Raw genomic sequence first — 16,194 nt, 5'->3', positions numbered from 1 at the left:
TAGCCGGAGACCACCCCCATCACCAACTCGTCCCACTATAATCCGTCCACTAGAATCCTCCCTGTTAGACTAAACGAAGTGTCTGGCATGGCAATTAATTACTAATGAATTATGCGAAAGCAAAATATTTGATAACCGTTGCAGTAAATCATGAGTAGTCGCATGTGTGGACATCAGTAGGCAAGTAACCAGTTTTACTAATGCATTCATCACTCACCTTCATTGCTCATGATATGTCAAACTTTTGGGGTTTGACTCTTGAAAACTGCTGACTCTTTGAGGCTTTATATGTTGTATCAACCAAAGTAGATTGTATAGCAGCCCGCTACTTTGTGGACCATTGGCCTACCCTGGCATATATTTGGAATTGCTTTGACAACTTTCCCAGGTTATACCTACCAGATAGCCCATTCAATATAATTCTTAAGAGATAAGAGATGGTGGGCTTAGACCTAAATGATACATATTTATTTTCCCACATTCTGTTTTGACTGACGGAAATTATGTTGTCTATTATACATGTTTCCGCCTACTCCGTGATTACCTATTTAGATCCTCTCTCCTTCCTCTTTATTTCATAAAACTGCTAAGAAGTGATTTTTTAAAAATTAGGATTCCTTAAAAATAAAACTTTTCCAGAAGCATGAGGTTGTTTGCCAAGGAAAAGTTAATGCATTGCTTGCTCTAGAGGGCTTCTCATGGCAATGTGTTTTGCTTCAAGGTAGAAGCATATTCAACAGTGAATTAAAGCTTGTTTTTTGGTAGTCAGTCAGTAAATTGGGCTAGTTTCAGAGTTCAAGGAAGAAGCAAAATATCACATCTCTAGAAGTGTCTGCACAAATGTAATTTCTTTATTCACGTATATACTTACCTCCTCACAAGTTACAGTGAAGGCTGACATGGAAAATATTTAATTTTTTATATTGATCTAATTTTAAGCATGGCTAATTATACTTTGACACTAATTCCAGTTGATTTAGTTAGTTAGTTAGTGCAAAAATGTCTCCCTTTCCATGCTAATATGTAATTTCCTAATGTAAAAATTTAGCCTACCTTTAAAACAGTTTAATGTAACTTTTTAATCTGTTCTAGGCTTTCTTAATAAATCCTGAGCCTTACTATGGGATAGCCATATTTAAAGAATGGGACCTGGAATGGAAAGAAAAGATGCCCTAGTTTGAGAGCAGAGCTCACACTCCTACAGTCGGACAACTTCAGAGTCTCTCTCTTTCCAGGTCATTCCAGAAAATAGTATTAAGACATCGAGATTTAAAGCAAATTGGAAAATTCTAACATTTCTAAAATTTATAAGAGCAGCTTAGCCTGGGGGTTAATAGTTCAGTCTTGAGGCTGACTTTTGGACTACCTAGAACTAGATCATTAGCATGTAGGAAACAGCCAGAAGCCAACCGGAATTTTGTCTGCTAACTGTTCCCAGACAGCAGACCAAGTATTCACTGCATAGTTGTGTCCCACGACACCATTTCATATTCTACAGAAGTAAATCAGGTTTAACCAACTGAAATGCCTCCCTTTGAAAGCAGCAAACATGATTTGTATGTTAACTTTAATTTCCTGTGTAGTTTATACCCAAAGCAGACGCCCATAAAGTATGAAGTAAAACTTTTAACCATTATTAAAAAGAGAACTTGCCAAGTTGAATGGCATTGTTTTGAACTTATTCTAAAGGGTTAAAACTAGTCCACTTAGGCAAAAATCAGAGAATACAAGATTTACAAAAAGGGCATTTCAACTTTTAAATTGCAAGTGATTGTATAAAGAACGCCACCCTAAATCACCACCCTAAATCTTCTCATATCTTTTTTTTTCTCATGGAAAAAAATTAACTCTTTGTGAATGGAACAGATGTGCAAGATACATACTGTATTTTTAAAATAGTGTTGCAGCTAAGTGGAAATAAGTAAACATCCATAGTAAAATTAATAGTCTAAAGTGATACCTCTTCACAAAATTCCCTCTTTTTTAGGATCCCCTTTGCTCCTTCTTTTGAATTCTCTAAAATAGGCATCTAACAGATTATATACTTCAGGGTTTGGCTTTGTGCTGTATGTGGTTTTGCGTTTTGCTGTATTTCAAAAATTTCCTTTGGTTAAAGGAAAATGTTGTGGATAACCACTGATGTGTTCTTAGATCAGCACAAACCATGTCAAAGAAAACTGGGGATTTTTTTCCCAAGTTTCTTTGCACCGATTTTATGCATCATAAACAACGGCGTTTGTCACCTTTGGCTTTTGCTCTCAGATTATCACCCCACAGTTTCACTGTCCCAGTTATCTCTTCTTGTGTGCACATTTTTGTTTTATTTTACTTCTAAGTTATTTCTAATAGAACCCAGCCTCCCCTGGAATTTCAGCAGTCATGTTGGAGAATATTTTCAGTTTACTGCAGTACTGTGTCATATGAGTAGTATTAATCCCATTTCCCAAAGGGTTTGTATCCTGCTAAAAGGAGATGTCAATGTAAATGAAGTCAGAAGCTCTAGGATGTGCGGAGTGTGAAGTACAGGGTTCATATCAGGCCTTAAGATGGGAATGTCGCTAATGAGCTTTCTAAGTATTTCCCACACACTTGAGATCTTTTGTGTAACTTCATCCTGATTGCTCTGATGTTGTCTACACAACAGATGTAGCTCCATCATGTCTAGTATAATAAAACATAGTGTTTTTAGGATTTGGAAAAGTAAACTGTATATGTTTATTTGATGGGTAAATCTATTTTATTGTCACATGCTAAATCTTGCATGCTTATTGACTAAACTGGAATAGCCATTTACTCAATTGTGGACAGATGATTGAAATAGTATTGAATTAGAGCAGATATATTGCATTTCCAGAAATCATCTACCAAGATTACTCCTCTGAATATTGCTTTTAGCTGTGTTTTGTAACATAGAAGAGCAGTAGGGTCTGTTTAGTTAGCAAATTGCCTACTTGTTCAGATACAAACTCACTCTATTCCAAAACATTATAATAAAACCAAGTTCCTGTGATATAACTATAAGCCTTCTGACCTTAGAATTAAAGAGTAGTCATATAGATTCATTTTATGACTTTTTAGAATAGACTGTAGCCATAATTCTCAAATATGAAATGGGACCTAATACCAGTATGTGATAAACGTTGATGTTTTCTGTGTACACACATATTTTCTAAGCATGTGTCCCTATGTATACAGTATATACATAGTAAATTTGTGTAAGTACATGTATTTTGTGCCCCTTTGGGTAAGTAGCTTTAAAAATCACTTGTTAAAATGCCATGAGCATGAGTGTGATTGTGTGTGTATTGCATATATATGTATATGTTTGGGTGTAAATATTTATACATGTGTGTATGTGTGGGTATGAATATATTTTTTAAACTGTGCTAATACAAGAGTTAGCTTTAGAGTATTTGCCATAATATGTGATAAAAGTGGTTCATTTCTCATAACATACATGAGGTGTACAAAATTTTCTCCAGATTACATTCATTCTGAGAGGCACAAGGCTCAGAACTCCCATGACAACATGGTAGAATAACATCTACAGGCATTTGCATCTAAATTCACAGCATTGCTATCGAAGAAGAAATTATCTTTGCCAATATAGCTAGCTCATAGTAAGTGTAAGATCTGGAAACCTACCTTTAAGATCTCTGATTAGAATTATAAATTATTCTTAGATTGCTGAGGTGAATCTTAAAAAGCTAAGTTTGTCTACATAGTCATTTTTTTTTCTCTATGGTAACTGTCAAAAAATTAAAATAGAGGGATACAGCAGTATAATACAAGTAGTGGATTTTCTGAGTAAGTTTGCTTAAAATGCAGGGAAGAAGTTATGTAACACCTCAGCGGCAGGTCATCCATCCACTTTTTCAGGTAAACATTTTTCATTTGTCAAACAATGTAATTATTTGAAATGGACAGGAATCTCCTTAAGAATAAAGCTTAAATAGTAGGTCTCTAAACTATGGAACTCGATGAAAGAAGATAATATTTGAGACTCAAGCCATGAGTTTTATATCATTTCACTAAGAGGACTGCAAGCTGTGAGCTCAGAGTTTAATGTGAATGAAGCTAGATGGTTTCTAAGAAACAGTTATTCATTCACTAGATCCCTCATTCCTTTCTTAAAAGCTCAAATGTGTCTTCTAGAACCTTCAGTCACCCTGTCTAGTTGGTATGTTTAACATTACGTGGTGCTCTGTATGGTGAAATTTTAAAAGTATTTTGAAGCATATGTAGTATATGCATTGCTATTTGTATATATGTGTAAGAATGTATGTATGTATGAGAGCAAGAGGGAGGAAACTCAAGGAAGAGTCTCCTGTTTGTCTTAAGACCTGTTCATACTGGTATTATTGGTGAGACTTTTCACCTCTCTGGTCTGGGATTTCACACATGGCTCAGCTCAAGGCTTCATTCCTTTTTAATTTTTACCCTCAAATTCCTTAATGTAATGTTTTTTAAATTACGATAAAATTACTCTGTCTAATCTCTTGCATTGTATGTTGCCAATTTGCTAAAAATGATTCCTTCCAATCAGAAATTCCACCATTACTTGATTTGTGTTTAATTTCACATGTACAGCCTTTGTTTTGCTTGCCTGTATGTTTCTTTTCTCTCCCTTTTCTGAATCAAACTCCTCTTTTGCTTTTTTATATTAAGAAGCAGTGTACAGAAGCAAAGTCTTGCCTTCTCTGTTGATTCTTTAATTAATTGGAGCCAGAGTACTTTCCACTGTCTTCTTGGCACTTTCAGGCTTTCTTAATGCTGATATATGGATGGACTCTATGAATGGAATTTTTGAAGCAAGTTCCTAAAGCCTGTATCATTCTTGAAGGTCATGTGTACCTATTGTGAAAATGTGAAGCTGTATTTCTGAACCTGAAATAAATGATAACATTTGAAGGACTCCCCCCTTCCTCATTCTTGTATATATTTGAGTCATGTCTATGCTTATCAGTAAGATCTGAGACTTGTAAATATTTATAACTCTTTCGATCATGTTGGTCCAGAATTACCAATGTGGAGAATGATAGCATTTGGCATTACTGTCATTAATTTGGGGAAGGATGAGATTTTTAAAGGGAGCAAATTGGACAAATCAAAGGCAGGAGAGTGGGAAACATTTTATTCCTGATTTGAAGTCATTGTTGTACTAAGTTAAAGAAGAACACAAACCTTAGGCAGCTGGAGGGTACAAAGTGACACTTGCCAAGAAGCAACGTGACATTTTGCTATTGAAAAGGAAGTGATCCCGAAAAGCTAGGAAACAGAAGGATGAAGAATACTCTGCCCAAATGGTAGGTCTACAGAAGGCATTTCTGACAGAAAGTAATTAAGTTCCTGACTCAACAGCTGGCCTCCATTGTTTATTCATTGGGCATTGAGGGGAGAAGTTACCCCTTTCAGTTTCCCCAATATTAAGAGAACAGAAGAGTGTTCAGTCTTACACACGTCCTTATCCTGAGTTTCCAGAGAATAGAGAAAGATTCCTTGTTACAAGAGTTTTGATGATAGGTCCCTTATCAACATACATAGACTCAGATTGTGCCGTCTAAAAGCAGGAGACAAGAAGGGAGTGGGAGGGGAGAAATGTTGGTTTACTTTCCCTTTATGTTCATGGTGTGCTGTTTGTGAAAAGATGAATTGGAAAGACTGTTGGGTTAATTCACACTTTCTGTTGTGATTTCTTTCTCATGTCTATACATCTTCCATGAGTGGAGCCATCTATGCCTTCAAAGGAAGCTTTTTAATGGAAGAAAGAGTCAGGATGCGAATCATGCTGTGCACTGTGCTGTGAGTGTGTGTCTTACTGCACGATTCTGTATTCAGAATAGTTCCTGGTAGAAATGACCAAAACCAAAGGACCTTATTGTAACTATCTGGCAAATTTCCATTTGTATTTTAAAAATAGTTCTGACATCAATGTAAGTATCTGCTCAATTAGTTTTCAAGATTCTTGTTTTTCAGCTGGAACCTTTAAATTTCATACTGAGAAGTACTAATTTCATCACACACCTGGCATTGCCACTTTTAAGACCATTTCTTGGTGTTCTTTCACACTGAGGCAGACTCATACTTAGAGTAACATGCAAGAGATGTTGGCTAAAACTACAACCTTAATTTGAAGTTTCCCGGAGTCCATTCCATGAGATTTTAATAAGTTTTACACACACATACACCAAGGATTTCTTGATTGACTATGCTTGGGAAATGATGACTAAAAATTAGATGTTTCTTTACTGGAAGACTCTATAGAAGCTTTAATATCAGATGGCAGGGCTAGTGTCTCCATGTTTCTCAGATTTATTTGACCATCAATGCTTTGTTCATAGAGCATCTCACAGGACTAGCGTTCTGAGGTACATGCCTTAGGAAACACTGCTTTAGTGGCTTTAGGCCAGAGGGGAAAGGCATTGAGTGAGATTGTCCCAGTACAGACTGTCACTAACACGAAGTTGGGTGATAAAATCAAATGTCATGGCAACTGGAGCTCCCAGCTTAGGACCACCCTCCTGGAGCTCTGATGCTTGGGGAGATCCAAGGAGGTAGGTCACATAGGAACAGGGGGCGTGAAAGCAGATAGAGACAGACATGCAATGAGTCCTAGGGGGGCCTTGTGGAGGACTCAGATCATTTTCAATATTACCTTTTCTCTCTCACTTGCCAAAAAAAAGGCTCCTTTAAATTAATTACATTACCCCCATAGTATTCTTGTAAAGGGAGGGATCTAGGTTGACTTAAAAGTGAAGATAAGCAGAAAAGCATTGAGAAGAACGCTTATTCTTACTGCCTTTCTTGTCTCACTTTCCCAAGCCTTCAGGCTCACCAACTGCTCCGGGATATTAAGTTATCTAAGTGATGGGCAAAGAAAACAAGCAGGGAATGTTTTGTGAGATTGTAACAGAAAAGAAAAAAGTTTTAAGGAAGGCCTTCCCAGGGCTCTTGCCAGAGGAATGGCACCCTAGGAACAGCTTGCAGCACTGAGGTAGATCCAAGAGAATGTAGGTAATTCATCATTCTTCTTAATACTGGAGACTTTTATATATGAATTATGCCCATGTTCCACACACAGCTTTTCCTACCACCTTACCTTCCTGTTTCAGCCAAACGATTCTCCGAAGTTATTTTTCAGAAAGCTTAAGGAGGTATAACCTGAAATTATAATCTTGAGTAGGTAGAATTTGCTTGTATGGTGAATGCTAGTAGGATGAGCTTTAATATGTGTTAGCAACTCAGTATCCCAACTCAGTGTTCCAAACTCAATACTTCAAGTTTTGTGTTAGAAGTGGCAATGGTATAAGGTAACTTCGTAGCCCTTCATATAAAAAGCCCCAGTATTTTCAGCACGTGACCTTCAAGCACTTCAGCACTGTGTTAAGTAATATGGAAAATTCTGGAAAAGAAATAGTAAAAACCCAAACTGCCAAGATCCATAATAGAAGTCACTCTGAGCCAGTGTACGGTGTCATCACCAGCAATGCTTTTTTGGCAACGAGAGGAAAGTTAGATACAGGATGAGTGAAGAGGGAAAGAAAAGAGCTAAGGGGATAGATGTCACTCTAGCTGTCCATGAAATATACTCTAAGACATAAAGTTTCTGATCCTGTTTCTAGACTAGAACGCCAAACTAGCTCAAACAGAAAAGTGCTTTGGCATATGCTGACAAAATGTCCCTTTAGCACTGTGGACTTGCTGTTCAGTTTAATGGCTCACCTCCCCACCCTGCTGAGGTAATTAAAGTGTTCTAAAGCCCCTTCAGAACTCAAAAATAGTTTCTGTTTGCTGGGCAGGTGATAAATCTCATTGAGCCTGACAGGAATTTAATTACACTTTCTTCATGAAATCACCAGGGATAACCATTACCTGGATCTCTAAAGCTAAAGGCTTGCACACCCCCCCGCAGTTGAAAGGTTGCAGACCAATAACAGGTTCTTCATCATTTAAATGGATAGGAGGCCTCCTTAAGTTCAGCCAGCTTAAATTGAACCAAAGAAAAATTGGTCTTGGACTTTGGGGAAGGTAAGGTCGTTTTTTACTGCTGCTCAGAAATAGCCCAGTCAGTATGGCTCCATTAACATCTCATAGAAGATGAAACAGAAGCTTGCTTTTGTTTTTGCTTTTGTTTTTTTGTAGACTTCATTGCTCCACTCACTGAAGTGTTACAGAAGTAAGATGGAAGTGAGTATGTTGTTGAACACCTGGCTGAGTAGCCAAAAAGAAGTCCCACAGGGAGTAGGGTACTGAACTAACCTGCCGTTCTATGGCTTGCTGTGATGTTGAGCTCATTACCAGTTGGGTTAGAAAGAGGAAATTAAATGTAGACTTCTGCTGGAAACCCGTGGGAAAGCTTCATTGGGCCTGCTGTTTTCCTACTTACAGAGCTGTCCATTGCCATGTAGCGTTTACTGTATCTTCCCTAGCAGCCCATCATCCAGAGAGGCTGATGTCAAAACGAAGCAAAACTCTGGATCCTTCTTTCACCACCAGTGGGCCTGACAAGATGCAGGCTAGGCTAGGGATACGGAGAAAGAGCCAGCAAACCAAATTTCATTTACCCTGGACCTGGTTCAGAATAAATAAGAACTTCAGTTGCACCTAACTCTAAGACAGAGGGAAACCTTACCCAAAGTCTTTGGGGTCACCATGGAACAGACATAGCCTCATAGTTTGCCTGGGCCTGGAAAGCCTATCACATCAGGATTTCACCTGAAGGAAATTCTTATTTACAAATCCTTTTCTCCAAGATCGACCCCAGATATTTTCTGCATTGTGATTACACTGCTCATTTGATCCCTTGCCGCCTTCTACTTTCCCTCATCTTAAAGAAATCTCACCTGTCATATTTCTATATCAACTCCCTCTCCCCCTATGGAGATTTCACAACATTTACTGAAATCTTTGGAAATAACCGAATGTCACAAAATCGGGGTTGGGAAACAAATACTCAAGTTATAAAGGTATGCAGCTCTTGTACTGTTCCCAGTTCTCCTGAATATGATTGCATGGATTTATCATTCCATGGTACAAAATAACAAGGTTTTGGCGTGGGCTCAAATGGCTCATACCAAGCACATGGCTGGAAGCAAGGAAACATCCTAGGAGCTGCTCACTATGCCATGTGATATTCTCTCATTTCCCCTGCATGTCTGCATGTTTTCTGTCTGATTTGAGTTTGATTTTTGTGGGATATTTATGCATGCTCTTATTTGGATTTATTTTCTAATTTAAACATTGTTTTCTTCCTCTGCATCTGTGTTTTTCTTTTTCTTTTGTTTTGTTTTGTTTTGTTTTTTGTTTTGTTTTCACTAGGCGACCCCCTCCTGCAGTTCCCGGACGACCATCCTAACCCCCATCATTCATCTCCTTTTGTTTCCGACAATATGTCTATACTTGGTATTTAAAAGCCTTTCATTTGCACTATATGTCATATGTACATAAAAACTTTTATTTTTGATCCATGTCTATAATAAAAACAAAGTTTATTCTATATAAAAAATGAAATGTGTTGTTTCTTTTTCTAAAGAAGATCCGAGTTAAAATAGGAGTTTGTTTCAACTAAAACCACATAAGGTGAAAAATACATAATTTGACCTTTTAAGGTGCTTAAATTGAAAATGATTGATTTTAAGTTCTTAAAGCATTGTGATTTGGGATGCTATTTGGTGGAGAAAAATAATCTATCTTCAATTGAAATGTCTGTCCAATAGAAGAGTGAAACAAGTAAAAATCCTGGGTGTCTAGAAAAGACACAGAGGACTGAATAATTTCAATCTGCCCCCAGGAATCCCATTAATAATTATTATTGCACCAAGACCTTTTTTCTATTTTCATTATTTTTCTAGGAGATAAAATATGTATGATTATGGGAGAAATTGTCGGTCTGAAACACATCAATCTCATACATTCTATTTGGCAAATTCAGGGGAAAAAACATATCATTTGAATAAAAGTACAAGACAAGGAAATGTTGCCACCTTGAGAAGATTCTTAATGATGTCAGTAAAGTACTGGAAGAATAGAATCTATATGAGTTTTGGGGAAAAGATAACTTGTTTTATACTTTAATCCTCAAATGGTAATTCCAACACTGAAATTCTAAGCTATTGTTAAAAACAAATCCCAAAGATTTATCCAAATAAAATGTTTATTATTAAGGTAATGTAGTCCATCCTGCCAAATACGAGATCTGAAGGCTCCCTAAAGGTTTGAGATTTAATTCAGAGTTTTCTTTTTGAAGATTTACTTGGTCTAAATTAAATTTTAAACGCACCGCGATGAAGAGTGGCCCCTGCTCGCCGCAACTAGAGAAAGCCCTCGCACAGAAACGAAGACCCAACACAGCCAAAACTAACTAAATAAATAAATAATAATTAAAAATGAATATCTGCTTATAAAAAAAAAAATGGGGGACCCTCACTACCAATGCCCTTTCTCTGGGCTGTAAAAATCTTTTTTAAGGACTATTTTCTCCTCCCCAAAATGCAGAAGCAGTTTATTTCTCAGGTGAAAATTTTCATATGGCACATTACGTTGGTGTGTACTTGCATCTCAAGTTCAGTGACTACGAGTTAGAAGCGCTCGTGACTAAGGAAATTCAAAGGCGCCAAAGCTGGGGATCAACAGAAGCTCAAGTTCACCTGGAGGCAGCTGAATTGACGCAAAATATCACACAGCACGCAGTTTGTTGCCCTTCCCTTCACCTTCAGTCCAGGCATTTAATTCCTTTTCATCAGTATTCTTATCGGGTAGCATTCTCATCTGATAGCATTGCTCATCCCAACAGACCCAGTTTTCCTGGATTACATCACACCACCTCCGCAAACACAGAGGTTGTCAACAGGAAGGTTTTCGCCAATTCATCTTTTTTTAGTGTTTGGTACTTTTCCACTTTGTCTTAAACTTGAACTTATTTTTATGTGCAGTGTTACACCATTTAGATGTTTAAAACTTAGACTGACCTGATGACCATGAGAAAGTAAGGCTTGAGTCAGAGCAGAATGAAATGATTCTCTGGCAATCTTACTCGGTCTCCTCAACAACTAGGTATGGCCCCTTCCTCACATTCGATAGGCGAGAAGAAAGGGGGCCTCCTCTTCGAATGGGAGGGGGGAGGAAGCAGCCTGGAGTAAAATTAAACTATGCTGAGGTTTGTTCATATTTACTGCTCATAGTGTATCTGTGTTTCATAACATCCCCTTCCTCAGCTCTCCCACCTCCACCCTCAATATTGGATAGAGAGCTGAAGAAGTATAGTTGAACTGTACTGACTCAGGATCTTCGGGAGAAACAAACCATTATATCTTTAGTAAACATAATATTTCTTAAGTATTCTCATCCCTTTATTTATGCATCATTTCTTGAATTCATAAGAATGTCCTAGTTACTGGGAACACCAGATAAGAAACAGGATAAAAGTAGCTGACAAAATAGCTAAATAAGCAATTCCAATATAAGCTATAACAGAAGAAAATTCGGGTCCTTTTTTCCAGGGAGAACTGGTACCGACTTCCATGCTGACGCAGTTATTTGAGTCCTAGAACCAGATTATCTGCTTGACCCAAAGCCTGCTAACATTCCAGAATGTGGTGATTTTGACCTCTGACAAAGAAGGGAACAATAGAACTTATTTCAGCCAATCAGAAACCAAACTTTTCATTTCTAATGGAATAGTATAAGACTGAATCACATAAGTGTTGGTTGAGAAAGACATAGTGCTATTGAAAATGAAGTAGTCTGTTAACTTTGCTTTGGCTTCCAACAAACAGGCTTTCGATTTAGAAGATACCCTGTAGCAGTCTCCCACTGGATGCAGTGAGGGGAATGAGAATCCCCCAGTCTCCAGCTAGAAACACCCAGGACACCTAGGAGATGGAGAAAAGAGAACTAAAGGTAGGAAAAAATAAAATGTCCCATGCTTTCCTTGGGGAGTTCCACTGTTAAATAAATGTCTGTAAGCCTTGGGAGCCACATATACACTGAAGGGTGTTTCAACAAACATCCTAGAAGTTGAAATCCAAGAGGAGATAAGGAAATAACCTCAGCTGTTCATGTACAAACATGGATACCTTCGATGGGTTCAGACCCTGTACCCTTCAGTACTCTTTATCCCAGAGTTTGAAAAAGACTGTACTTGCCAACATCTGTTTTATAACTCAGCACTAAGTATGATTCTTTTAAAAAAAACTCAGAAAATGGATGTTGGAATCTTTAGTCCAGTTCCATGAGATTCACAGTCTTCACAGCTGTGAGTCCATCTTAAAGACATGAACCTCATCCACAGAAAGAAAAGATTGCTGAAAAAGAAAAAAAACTTCTATAGCCCTTTATGATACTACAGAGTCTATATCTGAATAAATCAAATGGAGCTTATGCTACCACATCACTGTATGTCCCCCATTTAAAGAGAAATACCAGCTGCCTCCACTACCATAATATATACCTATTTTTGTTTGTTTTTTTAATACTACAAGTTTCTATCGAATTGCAATACTGTCAACATTTAAGATCGGATGGCAGGTTGTTGGATGAGTCAAGACTATAAACTGCTACTCTCGAAGTGTTCTTAATCTAATCACATTTTACAGTACTTTATATCAGGTTTTGATTCTCACTGCAGTTCACATCTTCAGTGATCCCCTTGAACACGAGCCACGAGCAGGCACAGAATAAAGAAAGCCTTAGCCTCTGGCCCCCAGGAGCCAAAGAGACTTAAGGATCCTCAAGACAGTAACAGAGAAGTCACTGAAGTGGGTCCGCCCTCTCAAAACAGCTGCTAACAGACTAACAGAGGATATTTTTTTTTTAAACATCTTTATTGAAGTATAATTGCTTCACAATGGTGTGTTAGTTTCTGCTTTATAACAAAGTGGATCAGCTACAGATATACACACGTTCCCATATCTCCTCCCTCCCGCATCTCCCTCCCTCCCACCCTCCCCATCCCACCCTCCCAGGCGGTCACAAAGCACTGTGTTGATCTCCCTGTGCTATGCGGCTGCTTCCCACTAGCTATCTATTTTACATTTGGTAGTGTATATATGTCCATGATACTCTCTCATCCTGTCACATCTCACCCCTCCCCCTCCCCATATCCTCAAGTCCATTCTTTAGTAGGTCTGTGTCTTTATTCCCATCTTGCCACTAGGTTCTTCAGGGCCTTTTTTTTTTTTTTTTTTCCTTACAGAGGATATTTTTGAAGCTCCATATAACACAGTGGAAAAACTAGCCTTTCAGATTCTTTTTTTATTATTATTATTTTATTATTATAATAATTATTATTATTATTATTTTCTTCCCCCAGTCCTCCTCTCTGTGGCTGTATTTCAATTAGAGCCAAGGAGATACCTCTGCCTGCTGCTTTTTTCTCTTTTAAAGACAAAAATACTCTCAGCCTTATACACAATAGCTGCCTGGGGCCTAAAGATCTGTTTATTCTGCAATTTAGAAAGAGTGGGAGGCCCACGGTGTTCTCACCGACCAGAGTCCACATGTTCCTTGGGCCCTGCACAAGGCCACGGGGCCGTCCTGGAGCGTGAGCTGTGTGCCAGCGGAGCTTGAGAAAGTAGAAGCAACTCCTCAAGCCAGCTCTCTCAGGGGCCCGAGGGGACAGTATCCCTGACCTCAGCACTGGTAAAATCAATGTGCTCCAACACCCCAGCAAAAGTATGGTCAAGAGAGTGGAGAGCTAGTCTGTTTAGGGCACAAGACCTCACTCAGGCTGATCCTGGGTGTCATTTGAAACCCAGGTGCCAATTGGCACTGGATGGTGACAGAAAAGGCCATTTGCCTTTCTAAGCCCCTTCCTCTGGCACTCCTAGCCCTGCGGCACCTGACGGGCGCGAGGAGGCACCAGTACCGTGGAGTTGCCAGGCCCCAGGTGCCGAGCAAATGTTGGGCTGTTGGGAAACAGACTACCTTATCTCTGGGGAGTCCTCCTGTTAATCACGGTAATAGATCTGGGAAGAAAATCGTGTTTTGATTTGGCTGGTGATTGCCACTGTTCCCAAGGTAAACAAGCCAACGTTAATTGCACCTGTGAGTTGTAAAAGAAGAAAGACACCAAAAGCAGTGGCATGGTCTCAGCTAGCTCACTCCTACAGAACTTCAGCTGTTTCTACTCTGCCTCTCGCCTGCAGCTGAGCTCGCCAGCGCCCTCTCAGTGGTCAGAGGAGCGTCCCTCCTCAGGCCTGATGGTTCCCAGGACCTCGGTCAAACCCTGGCTCTCACTTCAGCTCTGATCACTTTCCCCAGAATCCAACTTTCTAGAACACTACAAATGGCACTGCCCCACTGTTGGAAGTTTGCATGGTTCTCGGGAAATTAGTCATTAGCCCCACAAGGCTCTTGTCAATATGTCCATTACCCAGAGAATCAACACATGAATTCCATTAGGGAACAATTAAAAACATGTTCATGATGACATGAGGATGCCTGCACACTAAGACCACACCTCCTCTGAGGTAAAAAGGAGGCCCCCAGAAATCTCCGCAGCCCTACCCACCAACTCTCATATTCTCATCATCTGCCTTGAACCCGCCGGGACTTACACAGCTCTTTATCCCAGCCTAGGTCAGTCCGCCAAAAAGCACTAGACTGCTGGGCCGCTGTCCTGTACGGAGATTGCAGTACATATCTATTCCACGCTCTTCTCCCCCCTCTCCAACTTCTGAAACCTTTACCCTGTACCCTCTATAATTCACTGCCCATGATCAGTAAACTTCCCCTAAATCTTCAACCTGTCCTCTGGATGTGTCCGTCACCTTCTTTCTCTAACAGGACAGCCCTAAGCGTACTGCTTTCCGGGCAGCCTTCTCCAAAGGGGGTGCTTGTCTCCCACAGCCCTTGTACTGCTGAGCCTCACGTGGGGTAGGTATCCTTGTTTTTCATTTTTGCTTTCAGACCATTCTTCCTTCCTCCTCCCTAAAACCTTCAGCTTTGAACCTCATGCACCAGATTATAGCACATACCCCTCATGGTTGCACTTATCTACCAATCTCCATTTCATTCTCTCTTATTTCTTGATGATTTTAGCTCCTGTTTCCCTGTCATTCTTTCCAGTACCAGTCTTGTCCTAATTCTTGGGGATTTCTACCTAAGTGTAGGTATTCCTTCCAACACCGCCCCCCATCTCACTTCTCATTTCCTTGGACTTCGCTCCTCCAATGACATTGCCCTCCACCCTACTTCAGCTGCTCACTCCCAAAGTCATAACCTTGTCTTTATCTATTCTCTGACCTTTACTTCCTGTCTTGCAAACCCCTTGAACCTCCAATCCATTGACTTTTGCCCTGTCCCTCACCTCCCTGTCCTTCACCCTTCTTGAGGTTCACTCTCCTTCTTACCCAACTTAAATTCCACGGTCAACCATTATAATCAGGCCCATGCATAGCTACCATTCTCCCTTGCCCTTCTCTCAATCTGATTAATCACCACCCTGGGTAAATTCAACTCTCCGTCTACTCGTTTGCACTCATGTAGCTGTACGTGGTTAGGAAAATACACACACACCCACACACAACCAAGCTTCACTTTAAATTCATGACTACCATTCTCAAGAGAGCCCTTACTACTGCTGGGCAATTATACTAGGCATCGCTAGTTCATTCACTCTCCCAATGTCCTGAACTGTTTCATACCTCCTCACTTCATCACTTCCCCCTTACTCTCACATCTCAGCTGATTCTTTGCCTCCTACTTCCCTGAGAAAATTGAAGCAATCAGAAAAGAATTTCCAAAGATTCCCATCACCTCATTTATCCACTAACCATCTACCCACTTACCAGCATCTGTATCTATATTCTCTGCCTTCCCACTATACTACCATAGATCAACTATCCCTTCCCATCCTAAAGCCAGCCCCTCCACTTGTGCAATAGATCCCATCACCTCTCACCTGCTCAAGAATATTGCCCCAGCAATTAATTCTTCCCTTTCTCACATCAACTATTACTTTCTACTGTTTCATTTCCATCAGTATACAAACATGCTGTCATTTCTCGTATCTTAAAAAAAAAAAAGTTTCTTGCCCTCACCTCCCCTTTCAGTTTTTGTCCTATTTCCTGTTTCCCCTTTGACGTAAAACTTCCAGAGTTGCCTGTACTTGCTGCTCCAATTTCTCTTCTCTTATTCTCTCTTAAATCCACTTCATATAGGTTTTTATTCCCACAACTCCACAAAAAAAATGTT

At 39.5% G+C, this 16,194-nt stretch overlaps 1 protein-coding gene across 4 annotated transcripts in view; it reads left to right on the top strand.

The window, feature by feature from the left end:
• The window catches only part of DNM3 (dynamin 3), a 578,846-nt gene extending 569,336 nt beyond the window's left edge, over positions 1-9,510 (top strand). For 2 of the 4 annotated variants that reach the window (XM_082437591.1, XM_082437593.1), the window contains one exon: positions 9,319-9,510. In XM_082437591.1, the coding sequence (XP_082293717.1) occupies positions 9,319-9,355 (37 nt within the window). In that variant the 3' untranslated portion in view covers positions 9,356-9,510. Of the gene's footprint in view, positions 1-3; positions 4,915-9,318 lie in introns of those variants that run through there. The other 2 variants (XM_082437588.1, XM_082437590.1) reach the window with 1 other exon arrangement.
• The last annotated feature ends 6,684 nt before the right edge of the window (positions 9,511-16,194 follow it).

This window comes from Balaenoptera physalus (assembly GCF_965194825.1).
Source record: "Balaenoptera physalus genome assembly, chromosome: 1".
In the NCBI taxonomy this organism is placed as follows: Eukaryota; Metazoa; Chordata; class Mammalia; order Artiodactyla; family Balaenopteridae; genus Balaenoptera; species Balaenoptera physalus.
Note: the sequence above shows the minus strand (reverse complement) of the source record. Positions and strands in the feature narration are given on the sequence as shown.